This window comes from Asterias rubens, chromosome 2 (assembly GCF_902459465.1).
Source record: "Asterias rubens chromosome 2, eAstRub1.3, whole genome shotgun sequence".
Taxonomy (NCBI): domain Eukaryota; kingdom Metazoa; phylum Echinodermata; class Asteroidea; order Forcipulatida; family Asteriidae; genus Asterias; species Asterias rubens.
The window spans coordinates 3,275,764-3,289,327 of record NC_047063.1 but is presented as its reverse complement, the minus strand read 5'-3'; the positions used below and the strand labels follow the sequence as shown (position 1 = coordinate 3,289,327).

The following is a 13,564-nucleotide window of genomic DNA, read 5'->3' as shown; positions in this document are numbered from 1 at the left end:
GTTTGTTACCATCAACCTCTCTCCATTACTCATTACCAAGTAAAGTTGTATGCTAATAATTATTTTGAGTAATTACCAATAGTGTCCAATGACTTTAACTAACTTCCAAAAAGGGGAACATTAATTACAAGAAACTAGGAAGCATTTTTATGTTGGAATCATATTGAGTAAGATGTGTTTGACTACCAGGGGTCAATTTCACAAAGAGTTATAGGACTAGTCCTAACTTGTACTAACTTAGGACTAGTCCTAGGAGACATAACAAACTTAAGGTTAGTCCTAACTTGAGATAAGACAAGTCCAAACTCTTTGTGAAATCCACCCTTGGGGTAGTTGGGTACCTGTGAGGGCAGAGATGGCTCTTGTGCTTTGGATAGCTTGTTGAGCTACATATTAAGAGATGTTAAATTTGCATCGGGGATAAAGAATACTAATTTTGGTTTTTACCCATACACCGATGTGTGTTAGCACTGTGTACTCAATACTTTCCCCGAGTCCTGTGAACAAGTATCACAGGCATGTTACTTGGGTGGGATTCAAACCCACGAACCTTGCAATTCTAGGGCAGTGTCTTACCAACTAGACTACCGAGGCAGGGGGTACCGCAACAACCTAAGAGATGTTAAATTTGCATCGGGGATTAATTTTGGTTTTTACCCATATTGCTTAAAGGAACACATTGCCTTGGATCGGACGAGTTGGTCTATAAAAAGCATTTGTAACCGTTTATTATAAAATGCATATGTTTGGAAAGATGTTTAAAAAGTAGAATACAATGATCCACACAAATTTGCCTCGAAATTGCGTGGTTTTTCTTTACTTTGGGAACTAAAACGGTCGGCCATTTATGGGAGTCAAAAATTTGGGAGTGTTCCTCCTTGGTATAATTAGATTAAATTTAGTTTGCAGTACATTCAAGCTTGCAAGATCACAATGTTGAACACCCAATACAGATAAGTTCACATTTTTAACACTATAGTTTAAAAAATAAAACAAAATAACAGTTAAATGACTGAATAAAACAAGATATAATCGGTTTCTCTATAAATAATTAATTGTCTGACCTGAGCTTATGCTTTTCCCCATTTAACATGAACCATGTGTATAGTATTGCAAAATATGACAGAAACGCTAAAACAGACCCGGTAACATATTGAGGGGGGTTTGTCATCAAAAATGTACATGAATAAAGAAGCCTGCTTAAAAGGAACCCCTTCTTCATAATCAACAAACACTTATACGTCTTAAATCCAACAAATTTAAACATTTTTAAATATCATGTCCACACGAAATAGTGTAATGCAAACGTATGTATACTTAACCGAGTTTGAAAAATTGATTCATGTTTTTTTTTAATTATTATTTATCTTTCACTTTTCACTCTAAGAAGTATTCCTTTTCCTTTCTATGTATCAACAATTAACACAAAAGTACATTTTTTTAAAACTGTTGTGAGCAAGTAAAGACAAAGTGTCATTGTAAACTGTAGTTTTCAATAGAGCGGCACCATGGAACAAAATAGTAGCAAGTTCATCAGATGATCACAATTTTAGTGCAACAATGAAATGATTTTTTGTGAAGAAAGCTTAATTGGATAGCAGAATTTAAAAATAAGGCACATCGAGTTAACATTGTTAAGTTATCGGGGCTCAAATCGGCCTGTTAAGTTAACATCGCCGTGACGGTAACTTACCACCCCGATAAGTTACCGGCTGTATGCACTTGGACTTAATATTGGTAAATTAACAATTTCCGGCGCTAAGTTAACCATTCTAAGTCCAATGCTATTATGGCTTTAGATGAAAAATATTTCTCCTACAGACATAATCTTTTATCTCAATAATTAAATGCCAGTAAGCACCAGTAACCCAGAGAATTGTCTCCACTTGAATTATTCACAGTACCCTCATTCTTTGAGAAAATAATGAAGGAATATGTACAGCCTCCCTGAAGATCAGATCAGTTTCAAACAAGGCCAGGAAATCAGAAAGCTAAATGGTTCCATAATTGGTTAGTCACTGGAAATTATTTTTAAAAACCTGCTTATTTATTGCCTAGAGTCACATACAAATTAACAATGACGGTGTATAAAACTCCTAGGATGTTCCACACATAACTCAGCAAGTATGACATATTTTTGTGTAGAATTAAACTTGAAAAAGGTAACTAGCATTTGACCCCCCCCCCCCCACCAGTCTCACTTCTCTCTCTTTCTTACTTCCTTTGATTCTCTCACTAATTGTTTGGCACCTTCACTGATGCGTTGTCGTTAGATACCATACATCTCTTTAGTGTTCGCTCGGACAATGTAGAGAACTTCATCCAATGGGATACCTCGCAACTGGGCAATGCGAGCTGCCACAAAGATTGCCATGCTAGGGTTAGCCCAGCGCAAGTACTGTGGACACTGCAAGAGAAATGGCAATATGTATTAAGGAGTGGACAAACATTGTTTGTGATACAGATGGATTTATTAAGTCCAAGAATTTAGTTGGGACATATCATTTCAGACTAAATACATTCTCCTGATGGTGAAAAATAAAACACTTTAAAAATTGTCATTTTAATAGTATTTTTACACAGGTTATACATCATAAATTAACTCTTGTCTTCATGGTCATATTAATGGTTAGAAGGGGTAAAGGGGTTGATTTGCCTGAAATTTTACACTTTTTTTAGACATGGGTAAAAGGTATTTTTTAAGCTGTGTTTATTTTTTTAATGTCCCCACTGTTTTGCCTGAATTTGGAAGGGTAGTTACCAAGTAAGCTGGTGAATAGACCGATCCATTAAGCTCCGCCCCATTCCGTATTGACCAATCACACGCAACGAAGGTCCAACAGTTACCAAGTAAGCTGGTGAATAGACCGATCCATTAAGCTCCGCCCCATTCCGTATTGACCAATCACACGCAACGAAGGTCCAACAAATAAGGTCTGACATGCTTGCGCGTATGCTTAGTCGCGTATGCTTAGCGCGCGTGGCAGATTGTGCAGAAAGGCATTGGAGAGGCTCACATGTTCTTGCTCACACGTGCGTCATGGGCGGAGCCTAATGGATCGGTCTATTATAATGGTTTCCCCCAGTAATCATAACAACTAGAACTAAGGGAAGGATACAAACTCAAACTATATCAGTCAATATTCTCAATGCACTAAGGCTTTTAAAGACTACATGGATCCAATAAAGGTTAGTTCAATGCTGCATTAATTATGAGCAGCTCGTGAAGTGGTCATCAAGTGCTCCACTTCACATCTCTGACAAGTTTATGTTAAAAAAGGGAAGACTAAAACACTAAAGCATCAGAGTAAAAACTCCAATACTCAAGTGAAAACACTCAAATACTCAAGTGAACTAAGATTCAGTGATTTACTCATTGTTGAAAGATCAAGCCTGTAAGCTTTGTTTTTTGAAAGGGCACCGAGGCATTTTCTCATTAGTAAAGGGCCCCTCTCTGAGGAAATTGTACATTTCTACTGGAGCATTTCAAGGGCACCAAGGCAATGACCAGGGGCAACCGAGGCAATCGTCTCTGATGCCTCAGTGAAGTATCAGGCCTGGGTCCCAGGCTGGGAGATATTTTGGGGAAACTTTTAACCTGACAGCATTCTAGTATAAAGGAGTGTGAGATAACAACTTCATAAAAGTCTCAACTTCCCCAAGTATCAATGAACTTTGGTGTTGATTTGATTTGAAGTTATTCAGATAAATAAAAGAGCAGAAAAACAAACACAATATAAGACAAATAAACAAAGTTACAAGGAAAACCACACAATATCCAAAAATAGCCAAACACAGCCAATCAATTCGGCTTCTTTCCATTAGGCCATTAAAGAAAATAGCAAAACAAGGTACAAGGTACGAGGTTACCAAAACAAATTACAAACATTATGAAAACAAGTTTCAAAATACAAAATTACAAAAATTAAGTTACAAAGAAACAATTTGCAAAAAATAGTTAATGGTCTGATGATGCATTTATTCCATAAGTTATTTTGGTTGGTAAGCAGTTTGCACCAGCTAATTATATTTCCTTATAAAATTGCGAACAAATTTCCCAGCTATCTAATACCTCCTTGACATACCTGCTTTGGGAGGAAGTACGGAGCATCCGTCTCCAATATGATCTTTTCAAGAGGGATTTCCGAAGCAGTTCGATGGACGGGGTAAGCGGTTGGGAACGTCACCAGCGCCGTTAAACCGATGAAAGCTTTGGGAAAAGCTTGGAAGAATCTCCTGGGTAAAATAACATTTAATTCTATTTGTCAGAAGATGTAGAAGTCTGTATGCAAAAGCAATAGATAAAATGTCATGTTTTATTTGATAGCTCTATTTGGAATTCATCTTGATGTAGAAATCAAGATGTAGAAGTCTTGAAAATTCATATTTTATTTGATATAATTATTTGTAAATCATCTTGAATTTTACAAATATATGAAAAGAAAAAAAAACACTTTGCAGAACTACCAGTTGATGACCTGACATTTTAACCCAAGCTGAGTCTTTCTCAAAATTTGAGAAGCAGTCTTGGCCAAATATCATGAAACTGGCAAAAGAAACCAGCTTTTCCCAGGTTTGTTATTTTATGCATTTGTTGAGATACACCAAGTGTGAAGACTAGTCTTTGACAATTACCATTAGTGTCCAGAGGAATGATTTAAGGCCCAGTGACCAGGGGTAATAATGTTGAAGCGCCATGAACGTCACTGCGTGACGGACCTGAGCGCTATATAAGAAGCCACTATTATTATTATTATTATTATTATTGTACAAATTGGCGGCTACATCATGTGTTGAGGTATTGGACATCCTTAGCAACACTCTTAGCAACAGCTGTAGCCATAGCTGTAGAAGACACCAATTTGGACACGGCCTTACCTTGCCTCCTCCGGGGAACCAGTGAAGCAGTGACGATGTATCTTGTAGTTTCTAGGTACAATCTCACTCATGATGCTTAGAGTATCCTCTTCCGCATCGCGGCTGTGTATGACGAGAGGTTTGTTCGTGTGGACGGCAATCTCCAGTTGACGACGGAAGACTTGAAGCTGCAGCGGCCTGTCCGATGTGCAGCGATTTGAATAGTCCAGACCGATCTCTCCTAATGCTATGGCCTGTTAGGGGCAGGAAAAAAGGTCGGGATATTTGTTGAAGTTAACTTCCAGTTGATAAAGTGTTTGGGTACTTTTTGTATAGCACTGTTACAAAGCTTATACGACACAAAACACAATGTCCACAGATTTACATTAAACTGGTTTAAAGATAATGATGGTGAATATATTACTTGCTGTGAGGTGCTGTAGTTTTTGAAAAATGAGTAAACAATGTCACAAAAATAATTTTTTAAATAAATTATTTCTCAACTTAACTTGGCGTCTAATTAAGCTGAAACTTCTACAGGTAAATTATATTACATACACTTTCACTCACAGTAAGTAGGGATTTATGTCAAAAAACAAACTTTAACTACAAAAAGGTTTCAAAACCCTTTAATAACCCTTTTGTTTTTTATGTTTAATCATTTTCTTCTCGTAGCCCCTTACCTAAAGTGGCTTTTAGCCTTAATTGGGGCAAACTTGCATAATAAAAAATAATAATAAAAAAAAATCTCACCTTGGGATGCTTCATACATCGGATGATGTTCTCCTCAACGACACCATCGTAGCTCTTAGCATGATGAGGATGACATCCAAATGCCGCCCAAATGTTATCCTCCATCACCAAATCCTCCCAGATTGCCCCCCTCTTAAACGACTCCGGGGTACAGAACACTGCCAGGCAGCCGGCATAGTTCCTTGGAAAGTTGTGAACAGTAGAGAACTTCTTAAAAGTCCCACGGAAATCCGATCGCTGGTAGAGGAAGTCTATGTGACAGTGAGTGTCAATGTAGGGTACCAAGGATACTGGATAGTCAACCACAGGACTAAGTTCTACGAGGGAAGATGGGTGATGAGGTCGTTGGTACGTCTTCCACGGGCTTGACGTTGTGACCTCATTCGTCCACGGGGTGAATCTAGTCGGAACAATCGTGCCCGGAGTTCTGTTCATCGAGGAGGACCAGCCGGCAGACCCGGTGGACCAAGGTCTATAACTCGGCGGACTGGCTTTGACTTCAGACAATGGGGATGTCAAACCTCTTGATGCTGGGAATTGATTTGAACTCGGTATGGCCACCAGGTTAGGGGAGCGAGTAGTTCCACTGGTGTAGACACATCTTGGACCTGAAGTCGGTTGATGAGAATTAAAAGGTAAGCTACTTCTTGACCTTTGATGACCTCTTTTGAGGAATCTTGGCGGGATGTTGTCAGACAGAGATCTGATCTGATGGACACCAGTTGTAGTGAAGGCTGATTCACAGTCTCCTGTGTTGCTGCATGGGGTCTGGAATCCATCTCTTTTCCATGGGTATTCACCTGGAGCTTCCGTATTACCATACTGCGATGACTCGGCATTCCGTTGTCTACCACCCGTAGTTTGATCAAAATTAGTGGAGTTCTGCTCTGAACTAAACTGATCAAAAGCATATGGAAGGCGTGGAGAAGTTTGGGCTTGGCCCCCACCCCAGATGTGTGGCGTCGGCCCAGTCCATGTGCTTGCCCGGGTCCTCCTTGTCTGGACGGCAGGAGGGCACACATAGTATGGGGACACCGTAGCAACATTCTTTTGCATCAAGGGAGAAACCAGTGGTTTGAGATCTTTATCCGCAGGGTAAGAAGCCACCTTGAAGGGAGATACTTGATGTTTCGGATGCGCCTTGTTAGACTTTTTTCTTCTGAAAAATTCTTCATTGTTACTAGACATGATTCCATCTATCAGTGTTTCCCATGCATCACCGGATCCTGAGGAGTTAGACAGCTCACCTGCCTCCAAGTCCTCCTGTCCTCTTCTGGTAGTTTCCTTTGGCTGAGTCGAAGAAAATGGCAAAGTATCAGCCACTTTACAGGCTGTTGGTTCTTCATGTTTGTCCAGCCACTCCAGAATGATGTCTTTCTTTTTCCTTGGGCAAGGAAGTTCGGATGGTGGTAGAGGGTCGACTGCATTCTCAGATTTCTGTGGTGCAGCATTTGATTGTGGTTCAATCTCCTTGTCACTCTGTTCAACTGAAATACATTTTTTTATTGAAAGGCTCCTTGGGATGAATCGAGGCGCAGCCTTTGCAACATTTTCTTCCTTCTGCGACACCTTGTCCTTCACTTGTTTCAGAGTTTCTGCTTTAGCTAGGAATTCCAATTTCTCCTTTTCAGAATCGTCAACAAGAATTTGAAAAACTGAGCGAGGCTGCATCATGCTTTGGGCCCGATGAGGAGTTTGCTGTTGAAGAGACTTCTCTAGCTGCGACTGTCTGACGTTAATTCCAGGAGAATCTCCGTTGGGTTTCTTGGGAGACTTGCTAACCTGTTTTGTCGGCGTCACCCCAGTGCCTTTTGGTTCATCCTCCTGAGGGGCAAAGTTAAACGCATCATAGATGTGGTCTAGATGAACCTTAGCAGCTGGTGGCCAGGACTTCCTCTGTTGCTGCTGCACTCGGTAAGACTTGCTCTCATCACTTGCTCTCAAACTTCCCGCAGACTTGGGCCGTGGTGGTTGTCTTCCTCTGAGCGATGGACCCAAGACCGACTGTAGCACACGCTTCGAGAAGAATCCTCCTTCCTCAGGTCGTGGTGAAAGTGACCTAAGTTGCATCTCTACCGCTCTGCTCACCTCTTGGTCACATTTGGTTCTTGGACTTTTAGTTCTGGGGACTGTTTTTTCATCAGGGGATGGACTGGTCACTACTGTCTTGTCTTTAGTACTGCTCGGTGATGCAGTCGGCTTCTGCTTTACTTTGTGACCTTTTGTGCTTTTCTCTCTTGTGGTTTTGGCAGCATCACTAGGAACTGAAGGACTTTTTTCCTTTAAGATTGCCTCTATTTGTTTAGTGTTTAACGCTGTGCCCATGTCGTCACTTCTTGGCATCTTGGAAGATTTATCCTCGGACCTCAACTTCCCCGATGTCTTTGTGCTTTTTTCTAGGCTAGAACCACATTGATCATCACCAGCACCTCGTTGTTTCAAAGATGGCATCTCAGGATTATCAAAGGTGCTGTCCCAAGATTCCACATCAAATTCACCGTCAACATATTTCTGCTTTATTTTCTGCTTGTCCGTAAGGCTTACACGCTCCTTAACCTTTTTGGTTGTACTATGTTTTCCTTTCTTCACACTTTTTTGTTCTGGTTTAAAGCTTTCCTGTTGTTGAGATGTGATTTCTTGCAGACGCCCAGTATTTGTACAATCCACTGTGATACTGCTCTTCTTACAGTTCGCTTTTGATGTTAGTTTTTCTGTATGTCCCATGACACCACCCACCTCCACTCCTGAGCAACTCTCATCAACGCAGTAAGACGACTCAGTGTGTAGTTTCTCAGAACCATTTTTTGTCTGAGACCCTCCCAGGGCATTCTTGCTCATCTTAGTCTTCAGCTGCCGATTGCCTGGAGACAAATCCAAATCACTGTGGTTTCTCTTCGAAGAGTTGCTCTCTGAACTACCACTGTCAAAAGATGCACATCTTTTCTCAGTCTCATGCTTCTTTCCTGCCACCTCATCGGGGGCAACAGGAGCATCTTGGCTACTCTTGGTTTTCCTTCTCCTACTCTGTAGTTTTACCTCTGGTCTGGTTGGCGAATCTTTACTTTGAGTTCTGTTTGGCGAAGCTTTACTCGGAGTTGCAGTTTTGGCCTTGCTATGCACTTTCTTCACACAGCTTTTTTCAGTCTCAGTCTTTTGAGTATTTTGACAGTCTGTCCGCTTATTTCCCGAGTTTGATGCTGGTGGCTGCAACAACTCTTCATGATGAGCCTTTGAGGCAGCATTTTTTGAGGGGGTCCAACTGCATGAAACTACTCTCCTGGAGCTCTTCGTCTGGGCGGGCAAGGGGAGCGAGCGGTTATTTCCCTCTGGTTGTTTGATCATGATGCTCCTGGGTGACGTGGTATCATTCTTGGTCTGTGGTGATGCTGAAGACAACTCCAAGCTCGCAAACTCATCATGGCTGTACATGTTTGTAAACTTCTGGTCGCACCATTCCGAGAAAGACATCCCTGAATCTTTATATGCCATCTGTGAGGAGACAAATATAAATTAATTAGAGCCAATAGATTGTAAACTTTGCATCGGGATAAAGAATATTAATTTAGGTTTTTACCCATATACACTGATGTTCTAGTTAGTATGACACTGCTCTAGAACTGCAAAGGTTGTGGGTTCGAATCCCACCCGAGTTAATATGCCTGTGATTTTGTTCACAGAACCCAGGTAAGTACTGAGTATTTTATACAGTGCTAACACACATCGGTGTATATGGATAAAAAAACAAAATGATTATAATTAGTGTCAATTCTGATTGTTCATACTGGATCGTAGGAAAAACTCTATGATCAAATGCTTCTTCCTCATGATATTGCATGCAACTAAAGATTTGCTGAACATGCTTTCTGCTTTTGTTGTTTGTTTTTCCCTTCTTTCTTTTAAGGAATATTACGGAATTGGTTTTTGCTAACCAAACAGTTGCTGGTAGTGTAAGTACTTTATGTAATTCACCATATCCCATAAACTGACAAACCTGTTGAAGTTTGAGAATGATCGGCCATCTGGGTCACGAGAAAATACATTAGTGAAAGAACGATAAACCATTTTTGCATGGCATCGATGAAAAAAGAAAAATTAACAAAACGCTCACTGAGTGATAAACTCCAAACTCGAAATAAGATTATTTGTTTCTCAACAAATATGACATTATGAAATAATATTTTATGGGATGTTTTCGTCTATCATCAACATCAGACCGTGTAAGTTTTATCTGTGATCTTCTCGATTTTTGTTTCTGACCAATTCTGTAACGTTCCTTTAACCACAGCCAAATTTAGGCCGCACACAACTAAATCATAGCAAGAAAACAGAGCTCCGACCTCATCAACATTTTGTAAGCCCTCAAAATATTCTAAAGGGGCTTTTTGGACATTGGAGCCCAATAAAAGAGATGCAGTGTATATATATATATTTTGCCAAGCAGTGACCAGCAGGTTGTTGACTTGAGGTATTTTATATGACATACTGTAGGCCCTGAAAAAAAGCTCTCATTTGCAGATGTAGTTCCTGAACACTTTTTCGTGATTGAAGCTCAGACGTTGGAAAATTTTTGGTTGTTTTTATTTTGAGGGAGAATAACTTGACAGGCCTTGGGACTCCACTTAAATCAAATTGAGCACAGGAATTTTTTTCTTTCTAATACTCCACATTTCAATATGTATGCTAGGGAGTTTACTTAGTGGGCTGCACCCCCAGCAAAACATAGCTACCTCCAGGTTGGTCAGAAGTAAGGGCCATGTCACAAGAGAGACAATTTACAGGCAACCAGTTTCAGGCAATCTCCAAGAAGATAATTCATTCACATTTGAAAGTCTACATACATTCCTTGGGAATCATAAGACATTGTATGCAAAACTACCTATGTGCTACCAAGGTGGTCCTGTAGCATGCACTGCAGTTGGTTGCCTTGCTGCCTGTAAAAGTTGCCTCCTGTGACAAGGCCTACTGTACAAACACTGTACAAACACTCGACTCCCTTCCATTGTAGTCAGATGCTGTCCAGTAATCAGATTACTGCCACTGTTTATGTGGCTAATTCAAACCATCCCATTCAAGAATGAAAGTGTGAAAACTTTGTTTATAAAGGTGTTTCAACCCCCCCCCCCCCCCCGCCCCAAATGTCAAAGGTGGCATCCTGGCAGGACAATGCCAATTGGCATGCACTTGCCAAAATTATTCAAAGCTCCATGTCCCAAAACCATTACATGAGGTTTCCTTCCTCTATGACCATTAATATATAACCTCTAGCCCCCTGCCCTGGATTACATAAACTTGGTATAAAATGTATTACTAATTCTATGGCTATGTTTTTATTTGAACTTTTTTTTGGACATTTAGGAGTGGTCAAATCATGGTCAAATTAAGTGCACAGCCACAATCATGGGTTCATATTTTTTTCACTGCCAAAATTATGACCAACAGTTTGAAAACCACGGTACTGTCAGTGTAACTGTCAGTGTCAGTGTCACTGATCATAGTCAAAGACAAAACATGTTATTTGTAAGTACCAACCAATTAGGCCAAGTAAAATAAATAACATGTTGCTCGTCCAGACTTTTTGAAAAAGTTGGTGAGGGAGGTCCTTGTTATTTGTTATTTTTCAAATTTTGTGTTATTTTTTTCAAGATAGCCACCATGTCTAAGATGGCCGCCATTTCGTATTGGAAGATGGTTTTATGGTTTTATGAGTATGTTCTGTATGTCCTGAAATTCTGTGTGTGTGGCATCACGCCCTGTGCATATAGAACTGTGGCATGCAAACGTGAAGAGCAAAACGTTTCAAAGTACCAAGTTTCTCATTTGCGTTTTGAAAGCTTTTTTTGTAGGCCTAGACTACATCATAAGAGCAACATGTAGGAACGATGATGAAATTGCTCAATAAAAATGAAGGGTACAATTTTTTTATTTTTTTTTAAATAACAAATCACAAAAAAATTGGTGCGGCCACCAAAAATCGAGGTGGGCGGGGACGAGCAACATGTTATTTATTTTACTTGGCCTTTTAAGTATTAGCAAAAAAATCACACACACATTCAAATCATTCAAAGTGTCACAAAAATGATAAAAACAATTTTAAATGGTGCTTGAATTGAGGTTTTTGCAAACAATTAAATGAAAAGGTATGCAAAGGAAAGAGTTAGTTAGGCCTAACACTTCTTAACAGTATAACACATGTATTTGTTGACCATTTAGCATTTTGGGCTGCAGAAGACTAGCTGGAGAGCTTTTAAAAACGAATCACACACTTCTTAAACAAGTTAAATTTAAAAAAAAACAAGAACTATTTTTCTAATTATAACTTGTTCCGACAACTTCGAGTTGCAAATGTATTCCCACTACCAAGGCAATAATGCATGCCTATTCTATTTTAGTAAAAAGCTATAGCCTATGATATAAAGCTTCAATTAGGTATGTACTTCACCGTATAGATAGATAGAACAGCTCTATAAATCTAACAGTTTTTCATAACCTCCTTCGTCTCTCTACCCTATTCAGTTTGCATTGAATTGAATGGACAAATTATTGTCCGCCACGTGCGTGGATTACTTTTGCAAATTCACAATTGCCCGCCACTTTTTGGACGTTATACAAACAACTTCACTAGAAAAGAACTATTCTACTTCCTAGCATATCAACATCACTTTCACTTACCTGATTTAATCACAAACTGCTGACGATTTCGACAGAAGAAGCTGGACAGTCCAAAACTTCGTCAAAACTTTATTCAAGGACAATTCGGATTATCCCACCAACTAATTAGCATGGTACCCTTGTAAATAATACATCGACATACTATGGTATTGACACTAGGAACCAGGTCAAAAAGCTTGAGCCAGATTATTGATCGTCAGATGATGGCGCCCTTTATTATTTATAGCGCGCTACAGTAGGCAGTGAAAGTAATGAGTTCAATTGCCAAGGCCTCATATCAACAAGAAAATATCATCCGAGTTTATTGAGAAACAAGTATTCGTTAAATTCGATATTTTGTCCATTATCAAAGCATTTGTAAAAAAAACCTTGATTTTCTGAAATATAGGCCCTATATGCTTTGATTGAGTAACAACATAGAGCAAGGACTAGAACAACAGGTGGGATGGGTAGGGGGGAATTTTTGGGTGACCCCCGCCCCAATGCTCTTCTCCTCCAATATCGTACATGAAAATTGATTTCTTAGTCCTGGCGATTTTTGTTTTTTAAGCGGGTGTACGACTGATTTTACCTTGCATGCGCATTCTCAAAATGGTTAGTACATTAAATTGAAGAGCCAGTGGCCCAATTGAACCATGGAGCTCCATGATTGAACAAAAGCAACCAAAAGTAGGTCCTACATAGAAATAAATGTTCTCTTTCATCATTATACTTCCACCATGCAAAGTTTTAAATTCTCTTTTAGTCGTAATAAGTTGTATTTTGAAACAGTACTCATGGAACATTCAATTCACAGAAGATTATTTCTACATTTTTATGTGTGCATGCTTTATTCCTGTTAATGTCATCCCTTACATAAATAACAAAATGAACATCCTTGGATAGGAATGGGCGCTTTGGGCTATAACAAAGTTTGTTATGAAATGAAGATGTTTTAAGCATAGAATTTATAATGATTCACACAACCCAGGTCGAAATTCCAGTTGAACCTAGTTAAACTGGGTTTAACTGGAACTAGTTGAAACCAGTTGATAAACTAGTTAAACACAGTTAAAACCAGTTGGTTTAATATGGAAAATGGACAGAGACCAACTGGTTTATAATTTCAACCTAGTTGAACACAGTTAAACCTAGTCCAAACCAGTTGGTTAATATGGAAAATGGACGAGTTTGATCACTATCCAGTTGAACCAGTTGACCCCAGTTAACTAGGTTCAACTGGAATTTTGACCTGAGAAATTACCTCAAAATTGTGTGGTTTTCGATCCTTCCATTTCATGAACTA

General features: G+C 39.5%; 1 protein-coding gene across 1 annotated transcript; it reads right to left on the bottom strand.

Annotated features, from left to right (window-relative positions):
• Window positions 1-797: 797 nt before the first annotated feature.
• Window positions 798-12,367, bottom strand: LOC117287541. Its single transcript, XM_033768192.1, has 5 exons — window positions 12,280-12,367; window positions 5,611-9,099; window positions 4,879-5,111; window positions 4,086-4,236; window positions 798-2,407 (listed from the first exon to the last, which is right to left on the bottom strand). Exons 2-5 carry the CDS (start codon window positions 9,097-9,099, stop codon window positions 2,270-2,272), a joined length of 4,011 nt encoding a protein of 1,336 aa, XP_033624083.1. The 5' UTR covers window positions 12,280-12,367; the 3' UTR covers window positions 798-2,269.
• Window positions 12,368-13,564: the final 1,197 nt, after the last annotated feature.